At 44.8% G+C, this 13,259-nt stretch overlaps 1 protein-coding gene across 2 annotated transcripts in view; it reads left to right on the top strand.

Annotated features, from left to right (window-relative positions):
• Epm2a (EPM2A glucan phosphatase, laforin) overlaps positions 1-12,820 on the top strand; it is a 106,465-nt gene extending 93,645 nt beyond the window's left edge. The window contains exons 3-4 of one of the 2 annotated variants that reach the window (XM_075948923.1): positions 104-345; positions 10,097-12,820. In XM_075948923.1, coding sequence (XP_075805038.1) covers positions 104-345; positions 10,097-10,374 — 520 coding nt within the window. In that variant the 3' untranslated portion in view covers positions 10,375-12,820. The remainder of the gene's footprint in view (positions 1-103; positions 346-10,096) is intronic. The other variant, XM_075948933.1, reaches the window with a different exon arrangement.
• Positions 12,821-13,259: the final 439 nt, after the last annotated feature.

Below are 13,259 nucleotides of genomic sequence, written 5' to 3'. Positions count from 1 at the left end.
TTCTTATTTTTTAAAAATCCAGCATTTCCTCATCAGAGCAAAAGTTAACTGTATATGTTTTATGCAGTTAGTAGTCATTGTTGTTCCCATTTGCTCTCTCCAGAATTTTACCAAATATCTGGCTGGGTAGCTGCCCTCGCCAGCTGGAACATGTGACCATCAAACTGAAGCATGAATTGGGGATTACAGCTGTCATGAATTTCCAGACCGAATGGGATATCATCCAGAATTCGTCAGGCTGTAACCGCTACCCTGAACCCATGACTCCAGACACTATGATGAAGCTGTACAAGGAAGAAGGCTTGGCCTACATCTGGATGCCCACACCAGACATGAGCACTGAGGGTAAGTGTCAGACAAAGAAGAAGGCTTGGCCTAACATCTGGATGCCCACACCAAACATGAGCACTGAGGGTAAGTGTCAGGCAAAGAAGAAGGCTTGGCCTAACATCTGGATGCCCACACCAGACATGATCACTGAGGGTAAGAGTCAGACAAGGAAGAAGGGTTGGTCTAACATCTGGATGCCTACACCAGACATGGGCATAGAGGATAAGAGTCAGACAAGGAAGAAGGCTTGGCCTAACATCTGCATGCCCACACCAGACATGAGCACTGAGGGTAAGTGTCAGACAAGGAAGAAGGCTTGGCCTAACATCTGCATGCCCACACCAGACATGGGCACAGAGGGTAAAGGTCAGAAGAAGCATTCTTGTTCTTTTATAGCTTGTTTCAGAGATACACATATTGTCTTTCAGTCATCATAATTGAATATCTTAAATATTAATTATAAAAATGAAATTAAGGATTTAGATTTAATATGTCTTTAGATACTTTGACAGGATTCTGTTGAACACAGCTTCTTTAATTTTTATACTATGTACACTAAATATATATTTCATAATATATACATATAATTTATGTACTTACTATGCATTTATTGTGATCTACTGTGTGTGTGGTATTATGTTGTGCCTGGGAACATGGAGTGTGTAGTTCCCAAAGGATGGCAAGTATTAATAGAATGAACAAAAATAGGAATTTGGAAGCATAATGGGTTAGTTTTGAAAAATCACAGCTATTCTGCAGAGCTTGGGTAGATAATCTAGAAATGCTTTTGAGGAAGTGGTGTTTGAGCTAACGCCTGAGCAGTGGCTGGAGCAAGGGCAAGCTCGGAGAGGATGGAAGAAGGAACCATTTAGAAGAACCCTTATGCCAGTAGAGGAGGTGGCTTGTTATAGGGACGGAAGGACCATTGTGGCTGGAGGAATGAGGATGTGGAAGTCCCCCCAGACCTGGGCTACAGTAAGAATGTCACACTGTAGGGTGCAGCTGCGGCAGGAAAGGATGAGAAGCTGGGAAATGCCGAGGTTCTTTCTCTCTTAGTGTTCTCACCACAAGTCTGCTTCCGTTGCAGCCTGGACAGCTTGGAACTGGTCTGAGAATCCAGGGAGGAGGGTGCAGTGAGATGGGTCCTGTGGGGAGGACGGTAGAGTCTGCACTGACTGGGAGAATTCTAGAGTCGTCTTTTTGAATGGGTTACCATGGTTGGTGCTGCTGGGGAAACAGAGACAAATAAGTCATAGTCGTGGCCTAAGTAAGATGCAGAAAGGCAAGTTAAAACCAATTACAGTTCAGGAGGACAATGAATGACGTGATGTGCTCGGGGCTGACGGATTCCTTCTAAGGAGGGCACATAGGCAGGCTGCATGGATTCCATGACATTTGAAATGGTACTGTTTTGGGCAGAGAGATGCAGGCAAAGGGAGCACGATGTGTGTGCAGTAAGGTAGACTAAGGCACAGGAGGCTTAGAGTTCTAGAAAGAGCCCTATATAGGGATGATAGATGATTGCTGAGAAGTAGGGTAACTGTTTTCAGGTAAGAGGACCACATCCCAACTACAGTATTAGCAGTATGTCAGCAGGGAGCAGCAGAGAGCTGCAGAGAGTACACGGGTTTGTGGAGTTGGGTGATTCGCTCTTCTGGGCGAAGAATGGCAGTGAGGCCTAGCCAAGAAGCCAGAAAACATTTCTCCCCTCAGCGTTCCCTGTGCAAGGTTTGCTGCGCATGCGCATCCAACCCACTCCTGATTGACATGTCTGAACTCACCAAGTCCTCAGAAAGTTCTAGGTAGACATTGTAGTCACCTCCGTTCTACAAAGGAAGAGACAGGTATGAAAAGGTTGAGTGGTGGGACCAGGTCTTCAGACTGCAAAGAGTCACGGCACAGACTTTGAGGGTCTGATTCTCAGCAGTGCCCAAGCCAGGCTGTGCGACAGCAACTACGTGTTTCTTCATATACCTCAGGCAGTCTGCAAACCGACGTAATTTCCGTTCTTTGCGTTCATGCTTAGCTGTGAACTGAGGGGGCATAGCTTATCTCCCCAACCACCAGTGGCCTGTGAATCAGAACACCTCGAGGACCACAGGAAACCAGTGTCACTGGCCACCTTTGGCACTTCAAAGACCTCAGGTCATCTTCCTGGCCAGACAGGACCCCTCTGTAGATTTGAACTATATAAGGAGAGGTATATTTTATGTTTTTTGAGGGGGATAGAGATTGACACTCTGGCTATTTCCCTTGGTCACCCGCCTTTTCTTGAGGCTGTACCCCAAACCAAACAGAATTCGCATCAACTGAAAGCGTGATGGTTTTGTGCTGCGCAGATGGTCTCGCCGGTTTTAAAACAGTCTCAGGCTTGTTAGGACGCTTGTGGCCACACAGAGACTTTGATTTGGCTTCTGCGCTTCTAATTTCACAGCATTGTTGCCCACCGGTGTACATAAGAGGGAAACAGGCAGGGAGCAGTTGAGCTATTAATTCTACCTGCTGCTCGCCCCACTGCATCCCGTGTTCTGCTAAATATATATCTGCTGACAAATAGGCAGTCTGTTTAGAAGTTTGGAGTCTGTCTGTTCACTAGGACCCGTTGTAGTCGTATTCACACATTTGGGGGTGTCACTGGGTCACCAGGTTAGTACATCTAAAGCCAGCTCCCATGTAGAGCTAGCACAGCTGGAGGATGAGAGCAAAGAAGCACCCTCCCACACCCCCACCTGCAGCAGGACAAACTGACGCTGGAGAAAGGATTCCTTTGGCTCAGGTGGACCTGGAGAAGTGATTAAAGAGTTAACTCTTCCTGAGTGGAAGGGTGACTGTTTGCCAACAGATTAATCTATGTAGCTTACAGTATAGACCAATGCATATATAGATTAACCCACCTGGATAGTTTTAGAACTCCGGGGAGGGGCGGGGCGGGCGGTGGGATCCGTCTGGAAGCCTTCCCAGCTGCTGTGAAAGGCTGTCAGGTCAAGTCTGCAAAGGATGGTCTGTTAGACTCAATTGTCACAGACGTGCTACAATCAATAGGACACTATTGATTGTCCTCATTGCACATTTTGTCATATATGGTTTAGACATCTTCTTCTTTTCATTTCCTTTTGTAAAATGGGGTTTGTCTCTTTCACCTAGGAAATGAAAAATCTCCAAATTCCAGTAGTTCCCTGGATGAAATAAACCGTGTTTGCTCACTAAACTCCCTTCTCAGGGGAAGCCAAACTCGGGGTTCACCTCTGTTCCAGTACCAGCCTCCTTCCTCCCCAGTGAGCTTTAAGAATCTGGCTGTTGCTTTGTTCCCAGAGCCTCAGGCACTCTCTCATTCAGCAGACGGAGTTCACCTCTGTCTTTACACTAAGACACTGGAACCAGAAACTGGGGAACCTGGAGATTTGTAGGCACTGAGTAGCTTGGGAGGTAGGCAGGTTAATTCCAGCACTGGGCAGCTGGGGGTGGGAGTCTCTGCTAACTAGATTATAATAGACTGTAGGATTAGTCACAAGTTTTTTTAAACTTTATTAATTCTCTGAGAATTTAACAAATTATATTTTGATTAGACTTACCCTGATTTTTCCCTGTAATTCCTCCCAGATTCACTCCCAGTACCTTTGCCTTTCTATACCATTCCCACGCTATGTTTTCTTTTTGTTTCTTTTGTAAATAACTCATGGAGCCTGCTTGGTGCTGACCATATGGTGTGGGGGCATCCTCCGCAGCATGATCAACCTATAGGAGACACGCTTGTGAAGAAAATTGACCCTCTTTGCCCAGAAGCCATCAGGGATCCATAGTTCTTAGTTAGGGGTGGGAGTTCTTTAACTTTCTACCAAAGGATGTTACAGGTAAGATAGACCCTCATTTATACTATACCTCAAAGGAGGAAAACAAGACCATCCATGTAAAACAACAATGTGCACAGTTATATATTTTCCCAAGGGTGAGAAAGGAAAGAGGTGCATATATACTGTGGATTTCTTTCTTGGTCTTTTTTAGACAAAGCAAAGCATCCCTTTAGGGACTCTTGAGTGCCTTTATTTTGAGTCCTAAAGTGCCAGGTACTAAAAACCTCTTTGCTTTTTATAACCCTGGCTTGTTCAACACCTACTTCCCTTTCTGGAAGTATTTAGTCATCCTGTACTTAGATTAGCCGGTAGCAGGTTTGGAACACAGAACAGAGAAGGTAGAAGAGTCTAACAGTGTCTCAGAATAAACAAGCGGTATTGCTTCATTGTTCCTTGTTCAGTTTTTAGTGGAGGTATTTAATGATTGTTGAGCAAGCATCTACTTACACCCAATGCTTGTTTTAAATTCGAAAGGGAGAAACACAGATGGTGGAGTGTTTTGGTTGACCTACATAAGGTTTGTAATTTTTGCAGTTTAGTTAGCAACATTTAAAATCTGGAATATTTTCCATACCAAAAAAAAAATCTGGAACCTGGGGAGATTGCTTAGTGGATAAAAGCACTTGTTGCTCCTGCAGAGGAATCAAGCTTGGTCCCCAGTAGCCACATAGTAGCCCACAACAGTCTGTAACTCCAGTTTCAGGGGATCTGATACCCTCTTCTGGCTTCCACTGGTACAGGCATATATAGAGTATATGAATAGACCTGGAAGCAAATACTCATGCACACAAGATGACAATTAGCCTTCAGAAAAGGAATCTGGTTATTTTTTTGCCTTACTGTTTTAAGTCTGGAAAGTTTTATCAAATCAAGTTCCATGTGAAACATGCACCTGTGTGTGTACGCGCGCACACACGCACATACGCACACACATACGTAGATGAAATGTAACTTTGTGTGCTCTGGTTGATGCTGTCTCTCTTGTACAGGGAAGACCCTCTTTTCATTTCTTGGTGATTCGTGTGCTCTGCATTGGGACCTATCGATGCAGACATCAGAGAGGCAGGAAGACAGTGGAATCAGACAGGGTCACAGAAACATGAAGGGACTTTGAGAACACAGACTGAGACGAGAGGTGGAAAGTGCCAGCAACCAGGTGGATTAGGAAGGAAAACAGTGCAGGGATCAAGGCCAGAGGCTTTGCAGTCAGCCTGGCTGCATTTGAGTGGCCACTTAAGGATTTTATTGGGATAAATCTCTGCCTTGGCTCCTTCATGTAAATACTGAGGGTGGCAGACAGCACCTGCTATAAGATACCCTCAGATGTGCAAGACTCCATCCCTAACTCTTTAGCTGTGAACTCACTTTTTTATTTATTGAAAATAGACTTTTCTTTGGTACAATATATTTCATTATGGGCTCCCCCCACCTCTTTCTAAATCTTCCTTTCCTCCCCACCCACTCACCTGAACCTACAACCTTTCTTTCTCTCATTAGAAAACAAGCAGAAAGCTAAAAAAAATGAAATAAAGCCAAACCAGAATAGGACAAAAATAAACAAATAGATATAAAACATCCAAGAGAAAAAAACTGCTAGAAACACATAGACACAGAGAACCCAAAAAAGACAAAACCAGAAACTGTAATACTTAAGCAAAAGATGTGTAAGGTTAAAAATAAGAAAGTCCAGATGAAGCATTATCACGTTATCACACACCCTCCCAGATGCCATGCCACTGAGTTAGTTTGTTAGGGCTCCCTCCCCCATTTACTACTGAACATGAGGTCTATCCTTGTGTGCTTTGTTTCCCCAGAAGACTCCACTGGCGAAAATGAATTTTTCTCTTGGAACCGGTTATCAATCGGAGATTGTTTCTGAGTTAGGGTTGGGGCATGTGTCCATGCTTCCTGTCATCCCTGGGACGGTGTCTGAGTTAGACTTGTGGAGGCCCGATGCCATAGTCTCTGTGAGTTCACATGTGTGTCAGAGTTCTTGTTTTGTTTTGTTTTGTTTTTTTTGAGACAGGGTTTCTCTGTGGCTTTGGAGCCTGTCCTGGAACTAGCTCTGTAGACCAGGCTGGTCTCGAACTCACAGAGATCCACCTGCCTCTGCCTCCCTAGTGCTGGGATTAAAGGCGTGCGCCACCATCGCCCGGCGTCAGAGTTCTTTTGTGTCCAAAAGACATTGTTTCTTTGGTGTTCCCCACTCTTATTGACCCTTATAATCTTCCTACCTCTTTTCCCACAGAATTCCTTTAGTTCTGAAAGAGAGGATTTTTTTATGTTTTAATTAATTTATTTATTTATTAAAGATTTCTGCCTCCTCCCATTTTCCTCCCCCTCCCCCAATCAAGTCCCCCTCCTTCATCAGCCCAAAGAGCAGTGAGGGTTCCCTGCCCTGTGGGAAGTCCAAGGACCTCCCACCTCCTTCCAGGTCTAGTAAGGTGAGCATCCAAACTGCCTAGGCTCCCACAAAGCCAGTACGTGCAGTAGGATCAAAACCCAGTGCCATTGTTCTTGACTTCTCAGCAGTCCTGAAAGAGGGGATTTGATGGAGACATCCTGTTTTGGACTGAATGCTCCAAGATCTCCCATTCTCTGCACATTGTACAGTTACGGATCTCTGCATTTGTTCCCTTCTACTGCAGAAGGAAGCTTCTCTGATGGTGGCTGAAAAAGACACCGATCTATGAGGATGGGGGAATGGCAGTGGGAATCATTTTACTGCTACATCCTTTGGCAGAAGAATATTTTATTCCCCTAGGTCTGTGACCTATATAGTCTCAGGTTCTTGATCACCCATGTAGTGTTAGGCATGGGTCCCATGTCAAGCAGTAAGCCCTAAATCCAACCAGATAGCTATCGGTTACTCTCACAACTTTCTGTGCCACCAGCGTATCTTGCAGGCAGGGACACCATTGTAGACTGAAGGGTTCATAGCTGCGTTGGTGTTTACCTTTCTTCCCTGGTAGCGTGAAGAGTGCCTTCTAGTGCCGTGAACACTACTGAGTAGGGGTGAAGGCTCTAGGTAGGTGCCCCGTCGACTCCTCTGTGTTCAGTGAGTTGTGTGGGTGTTGTCTTCATCAACAGGGTCTTACCAGCAGTTTGTGGAGAGTAGCCAATAGCTTTGGTAGTAGGTTCGGTTGTTTCTGGGTTTCAGTGGCGCCGCTTTGGCCAGCAACTCAATTATATGTAACCCATTCCTGGCACTGGCAGTTCCGTTTGCCGTTGAGAAATAGCTAGCTGGGGCTTTATTTGATAATTCCATTTAGATATCCTTCAAATATGTGCATATTTTAAGAAGCTTCTACTTTAGTGTAGGTTTCCAAATGACCCCTCAAATGGCCTTTAGGTTTACCTCTCCATCCCTGAATTCCTTCCTTTATCCCCTTCCTTTCTCTCCCACCTCCCTGTTTGAACCTTCTGTTTAGTCTCCTCCCTATCCATACAGAGATAGCTATTCTATTTTCCCTTCCTAGGGCAATCTTTCCCTTCCTCCTAGGCTGTGTTCAGTAGCGGGCTATTATGAATAGAGCAGCAATGAGCACAATTGAGCAAGTACCTTTCTAGTAAGAGGTAGAGAACTTTGAGTATATGTCCAAGCATGATGTAGCTGGATCCTAGGTTAGATCTATTCCCAGCTTTCTGAGGAACCACCACACTGATTTCCATAGTGGCAGCAAAGTGTTCTTGCTTCTTGAATGACCTTTCTCCAGACAGAAAGAAAAGGGTAATTGTATTACATCACCTAGGCTATTGGGGCAGAGCTGCCCTTGGGGGACATCTGTCTACAGAGTCCATCTGGACTGGTTCTGTGGAAGACACAGTCCGGTAGATTGGTCAGCAGAGATTCGGAGCCTCACAGCTCCCTCGGCAAACAGCTACTCTAATCTTTGTGTAGATTTGACATTTGATTTCAAAAGTATATTTAAGACTTTCCTGTTTAATCCCTGCCATGGCAACCATTAGAAGGAGCTTGTCTGGGGAGACTCATGGTGGCGGAGCAGAAAGAAGCCATGATTCCTAGAATTATCAGGGGGATTCTTTTCATGCTAGAAACTGCTCACAGACATTACTGTGATGGAGCAGATCATACCCTCATAGCATAGTCACCCCCAACATAGCCTGCATGTTTGCCATATCTAATCCCTTGAGACAAATGAATCCAGCACACAGTACTGTTACTGAGATTGCCAGGAGGAACCCACTAGCCCCTGTGATGCTCTAGATATGGAGTGCCTGCAGGAGGGGCCCCTGTGTAACGGTATGGCAGGTTACTCAGATGAAACCAGGAGTGTGGATTGAGTTAAATCAACATTTGTGCCTCTGTTGGACATCGTGGGAGCTGGTGTGCACTAATGTGGATGCTTTTAGGGACTGCTATCAGAGAAGAGTGAGAGAGAGAGGGAAGGAAGGAGGGGGAGAGGTGGAGAGGGAGTCTATCAGTCTGAGAGGTTGCTCTTTGGGCCCACTTATACACATTTCCGTGAACACATTTCAAAACTGCTGGGTGGTGCCTGCAGTGTTACATCTCTTACCTAGAGGGACTGACAGAAGACAGCCAGGAAGACTGGAGTATTGGCATGACTGTGCTGCAGGTTGCTCTGTCTCAGAGCCTGATGGGCCTAAAGTGAGGTAGGTGACGGAAGGGACCTTGGGGCCACGGTGAGCTTCTATGAAAACTCCACCTCCGAAGGTCCTGGCTCCTGATTCCAAGGTACTGTATTGGTGATGTCAGGGCACTAGCACTTCTAAAGAGGACGCTGGAGGAGTGAAAGCTCCGGGGGAGGATTCCAGGCTTCAGTGAGGATCTGCAGGTCAGGGAGGGGCTGCTCATCTCTCAAGTCATCCAACAGGAGCCACAATATGGACACTAGATAGGTGTTCTCTGTAGTCCTGGGAGGTCCTCCTGGGGCTGTAGTGTCCTTCTCTATGATATGCAGAGAAACTAAAGAATGCCAAGTTGCAAGTGTTAAAATCTAATAATTCTGCCTGGTCGTCCTCTTTCATTCTTTTCTGAGGTAATTTGTATTGATGCTGTCCACCAAAATACTAGACAGATAAAAATACTTATCAAATATCACTAAGAAAAATGGTTATCTCAGAACTCAAAGGCTTGTTGATGGTTACGCTTCTGCCTGCCAGGATGCAGAAGCTGTTGGGACTCAGCAGGACACAGCATACTTCTTAGGATGAGGAGACATTTGATCATCAGAATAGCAGCCAGAGAACAGTAACAACTATGATCATAGCTTTCCAATAACAGAAAGAAATCAAATCCATATCAGTATTCACTGTATTGTGATGGCATGAATTATTGGTTATCCCATATGCATTGGCTATAAGTTAGCCACTCAATTACTTGAATGAAAACCAACATATTAAATTCTGTCTCAAACTGCATTTATCTAACCAGTGAGTATGATTGAATCGTTAACCAGTGTGAGCTAATTATGAGCTTACTGTTTGCCAGGAAGGACACTTAGGAGTGAGATTGAGGGGCACAGGACTTACCAAGTTTTCCTTGAAGCCTTCTAAAACCACTGCCAAATCTTTGCAACTGCTTCTAAGAAGATGTTAAAATCCTTTCTTCTGCCCTCTGCCCCTCAAACACATGTGGTATTTAACTTTGTAGAGAAATTTGGATCAATGGCAAACTGCTCAAAAAACAGTAACATCCCTGGAATAGTCGGGTTCAAGTTCAGGTTCAGAACTGAATGCTGCCTCTGGGATGTACTCTCTTCTTTGGTATTCCCAGGTATTAAATTTGTTTCACTTTTTTTATCAACTAAAACAATAAAAGAAGCAAACTGTCACACCTGTCTCCCCAGAGCTCAGGGTTCTGTCATGCACTGGTGGAATTTTGAGCTGTGATATGGTAGTATTTGTTAACACATGGTCTGTGCTTTCTCTAGGCCGAGTGCAGATGCTGCCGCAGGCTGTGTGCCTCCTGCATGCCCTTCTGGAGAACGGACACACTGTGTACGTCCACTGCAACGCTGGGGTGGGCCGCTCCACAGCTGCAGTGTGCGGCTGGCTCCACTATGTGATTGGCTGGAGTCTGCGGAAGGTGCAGTACTTCATCATGGCCAAGAGGCCTGCGGTCTACATTGATGAAGATGCCTTGGCCCGGGCACAGGAAGACTTTTTCCAGAAGTTTGGGAAGGTGCACTCTTCTATATGCAGCGTATAGGTGACCAACCTGCCAGTTGTGTGGTTAGTGGAAGACCTATAGACAACGACCGTATCAGAACTGAGGGGACTGTAACCTCAGGTCACCTGGAGATAGCTTCTGTTGCAGTGTGGTAGGGCTTTTTGAATCTTTCTCATGTGGCATGCAGTTTCTTTATAAAATATTTCAAAGGTGTCATCTGGGCAGTACATTGTATGCCCACAGTTGCTGCTGCAACAGGCCAGGGTCTTTGGTTACAGGCCCTGCATAGGTTGTTATGGATCTGTGATGTTTTGGCATGCATAAGACAAGAGAGGGGTTATGTGGATTTTATCACAACTGTGAGTGAAGTGCGCGCGCGCGCGCGCACACACACACACACACACACACACACACACACACACGGCATGTGCACATATGCACAAACACATGCAGTTTTTTTTTACTCATCTGAGATTGTAGTTATTTGCTGGTGGAAGGGGTAAATATATGAACCTTAGTATGACACAAAAAGAGCTCTCCATGGGCATAAAACAGTGGTTTTCTGTAATTTTCTTCATCCCATTTCAGAGCTGTTAGCATCTCCGAGACACCATCCTCCTTATTTTCCTGTCTTCCCCACAGGAGTAGTTAGCCCACTGTTTTTTCTTTAAGTATATATTTTTTATTTTATAGATATATTTTTTAGTATATAAGTATGCAGATGTACCAGGCTTTGGTTCCCCTGGAACTGGAGTCTCAAATGGTTGTGAAGCACCATGTGGGTGATGGGAACTGAACCCAGATTCCTGCAACAGCAATGGCTCTTAATCTCTGAGCCATCTCTCCAGCCCCCCTTTCTCTTGTCTTTTAATTGCTATTTCCCCCCTCAAGGCAGAGTTTGTAGTACTCAGTGTATCACAACACACAAAGGTTAGTCTTTAACTCATGGTAAACATTCTGCCTCAGTCTCCCAAGAACTGTGTATAGTCTCCCATATTTTTCAGTGTAGGTTTATTGAGCATAACTGGCGTGCTCCAGTCTCGTGGTGAATAGGAACGAGATGAAGCTTGTAATTCAACTTATTTGATTCAGTGTTCTTTTCACTGTGATTAGTTTTTCAGCAGACTGTCATGGATGTAGTTTCATCTCTCTCAGGGTAAAGTTGCTACCCCTGTGGTTGTTTCTACAGTGAGAAAAGGGGCAGTGTTCTGATCACCTGCCAGAGAATTTAGAAAAACCATTTTATTCTCCTTAGCCTCCGTTAAGCTATGGTGTGTGATCGCAAGGCCAATTTATATGAACCATAGTTCGTGAGTGGAAGGAGCCTGAGGAGACCATGCCCGCAGATTAGTGTTGTACAGCTAGGGGCTGACACTGGTTCAATACTCAATTCAGTATAACACTCATTGCTGTTCCTCTCAAACCTGTGGTTTATTCCACTACGTTTTATCAGAAGTGTGAATATCAGCAAAACTTTGTCTTTCAGTATATACAATCTAGAAACAAATCTGTCTTTCATCCTCTGGAAGACAGTCCCCAAGGACCACTGACATTTTAGGACACAGAAGGGGCCTTACCTCTAGTTGAGTGCCACTGTGTGCCGGTTGCTTTCCTATCTCTAATGCCATCACAGTTCACTCTGGGAAGGGTCATTGTCTCTGTTCAGATTGGGGAAGTGAGGCCCAGAGGGGTGAAGGAATGTGTCCATTGCCTTTGTCATTGGTGGAGGCCACAAGATGAGATGCAAAGCTAGGTTCATCTCTCAGATCGCACACTGTCGAGATGTGTTTCTTTCATTTCATAAGCATGTGTTCATAGATAGCAGATATGATGATTTGCGAGGCATTTTATAAGCATGTGCTCATAGGTAGCGAGGTGGTGATTTGGGAGGCAGAGGGGACAAGAAGGCCACAACCCGGGTTCCAGTTGTGCTCAGAACAGGGAGCGATGTCTCTGCATGATGGCACCCAGAGGAGGTAGCATAGGAAAGAGAGATGTTTCAACATGACAGCAAGACCCCCAGGGGAGGTGGCATTTGCTTTGGACAGAGCACTCTACAAGAAACTTTTCTCCTATAATTACAAAGTTGAGTCTATAAACCAGCATCGAGTGATGTTCAGTCTCTTCTACAAAATATAGTTAGATGTAGCTCTTTTGACTAAGAACCAATTTCTTATGTCATATGTATTATGTACAATTTCATTTTTAATGAAATATTTAAACTAATATAATAGTGTGTGTGTGTGTGTGTGTGTGTGTGTGTGTGTGTGTGTGTGTGTATGACTTCATGTCTTGAGAAACCCAGCTATACAAGTTCCACTGTCAATGTCCTTTTTCAGGTGGCTTTTTCTCTATGGGTCTGATAAAATTGTTGAGAACTACTGACGAACATTTTAGAATGACCCCATTTGCCCTCAGTGAGTGGGTTGTCTACTGTAGCTCAAACATCACCTGGGAGTTTTGCTAAATAAAAGCATAGAAAAGACCTTTGTGCCACAGAATTGTTTAATGCTGTCAACTTATTCTGAAATCTGAAAGAACACACTTTTGTATTTGTAAAAAGGGCACTCAGCTCAGCACAATCGCTTTTTCTTTGTTGTCCTTTCTCATTAGCCTATGAGAAAGGGTGCCTGGCAGAAGCCTGAGATGGCAGCATCACAAAGAGGTGAAGGTAAGACTCAAGAATGTTTGGGGGAGACCACAGAAGAGTGTCTCTGGTGACTATCATTAAACTCTTCCTTGGGTATGGTTATATGTGGAGTGCTGGGATGGAACCCAGGGCCTCACAAATCCTAAAGCACCCTTAACACTGAACTATACCTCCACACCAATGAAGCCTCACTCAAAGAATTCTCACAGGGTAGCCTTAGAAAATCTCATGCTTGGTTAAGGAACACCAAGGTACCAAAATACTGTGACTATTG

The sequence above is a fragment of the Microtus pennsylvanicus genome, chromosome 1 (assembly GCF_037038515.1).
Source record: "Microtus pennsylvanicus isolate mMicPen1 chromosome 1, mMicPen1.hap1, whole genome shotgun sequence".
Lineage (NCBI taxonomy): Eukaryota > Metazoa > Chordata > Mammalia > Rodentia > Cricetidae > Microtus > Microtus pennsylvanicus.
This window is presented reverse-complemented; position numbering and strand designations above follow the sequence as displayed.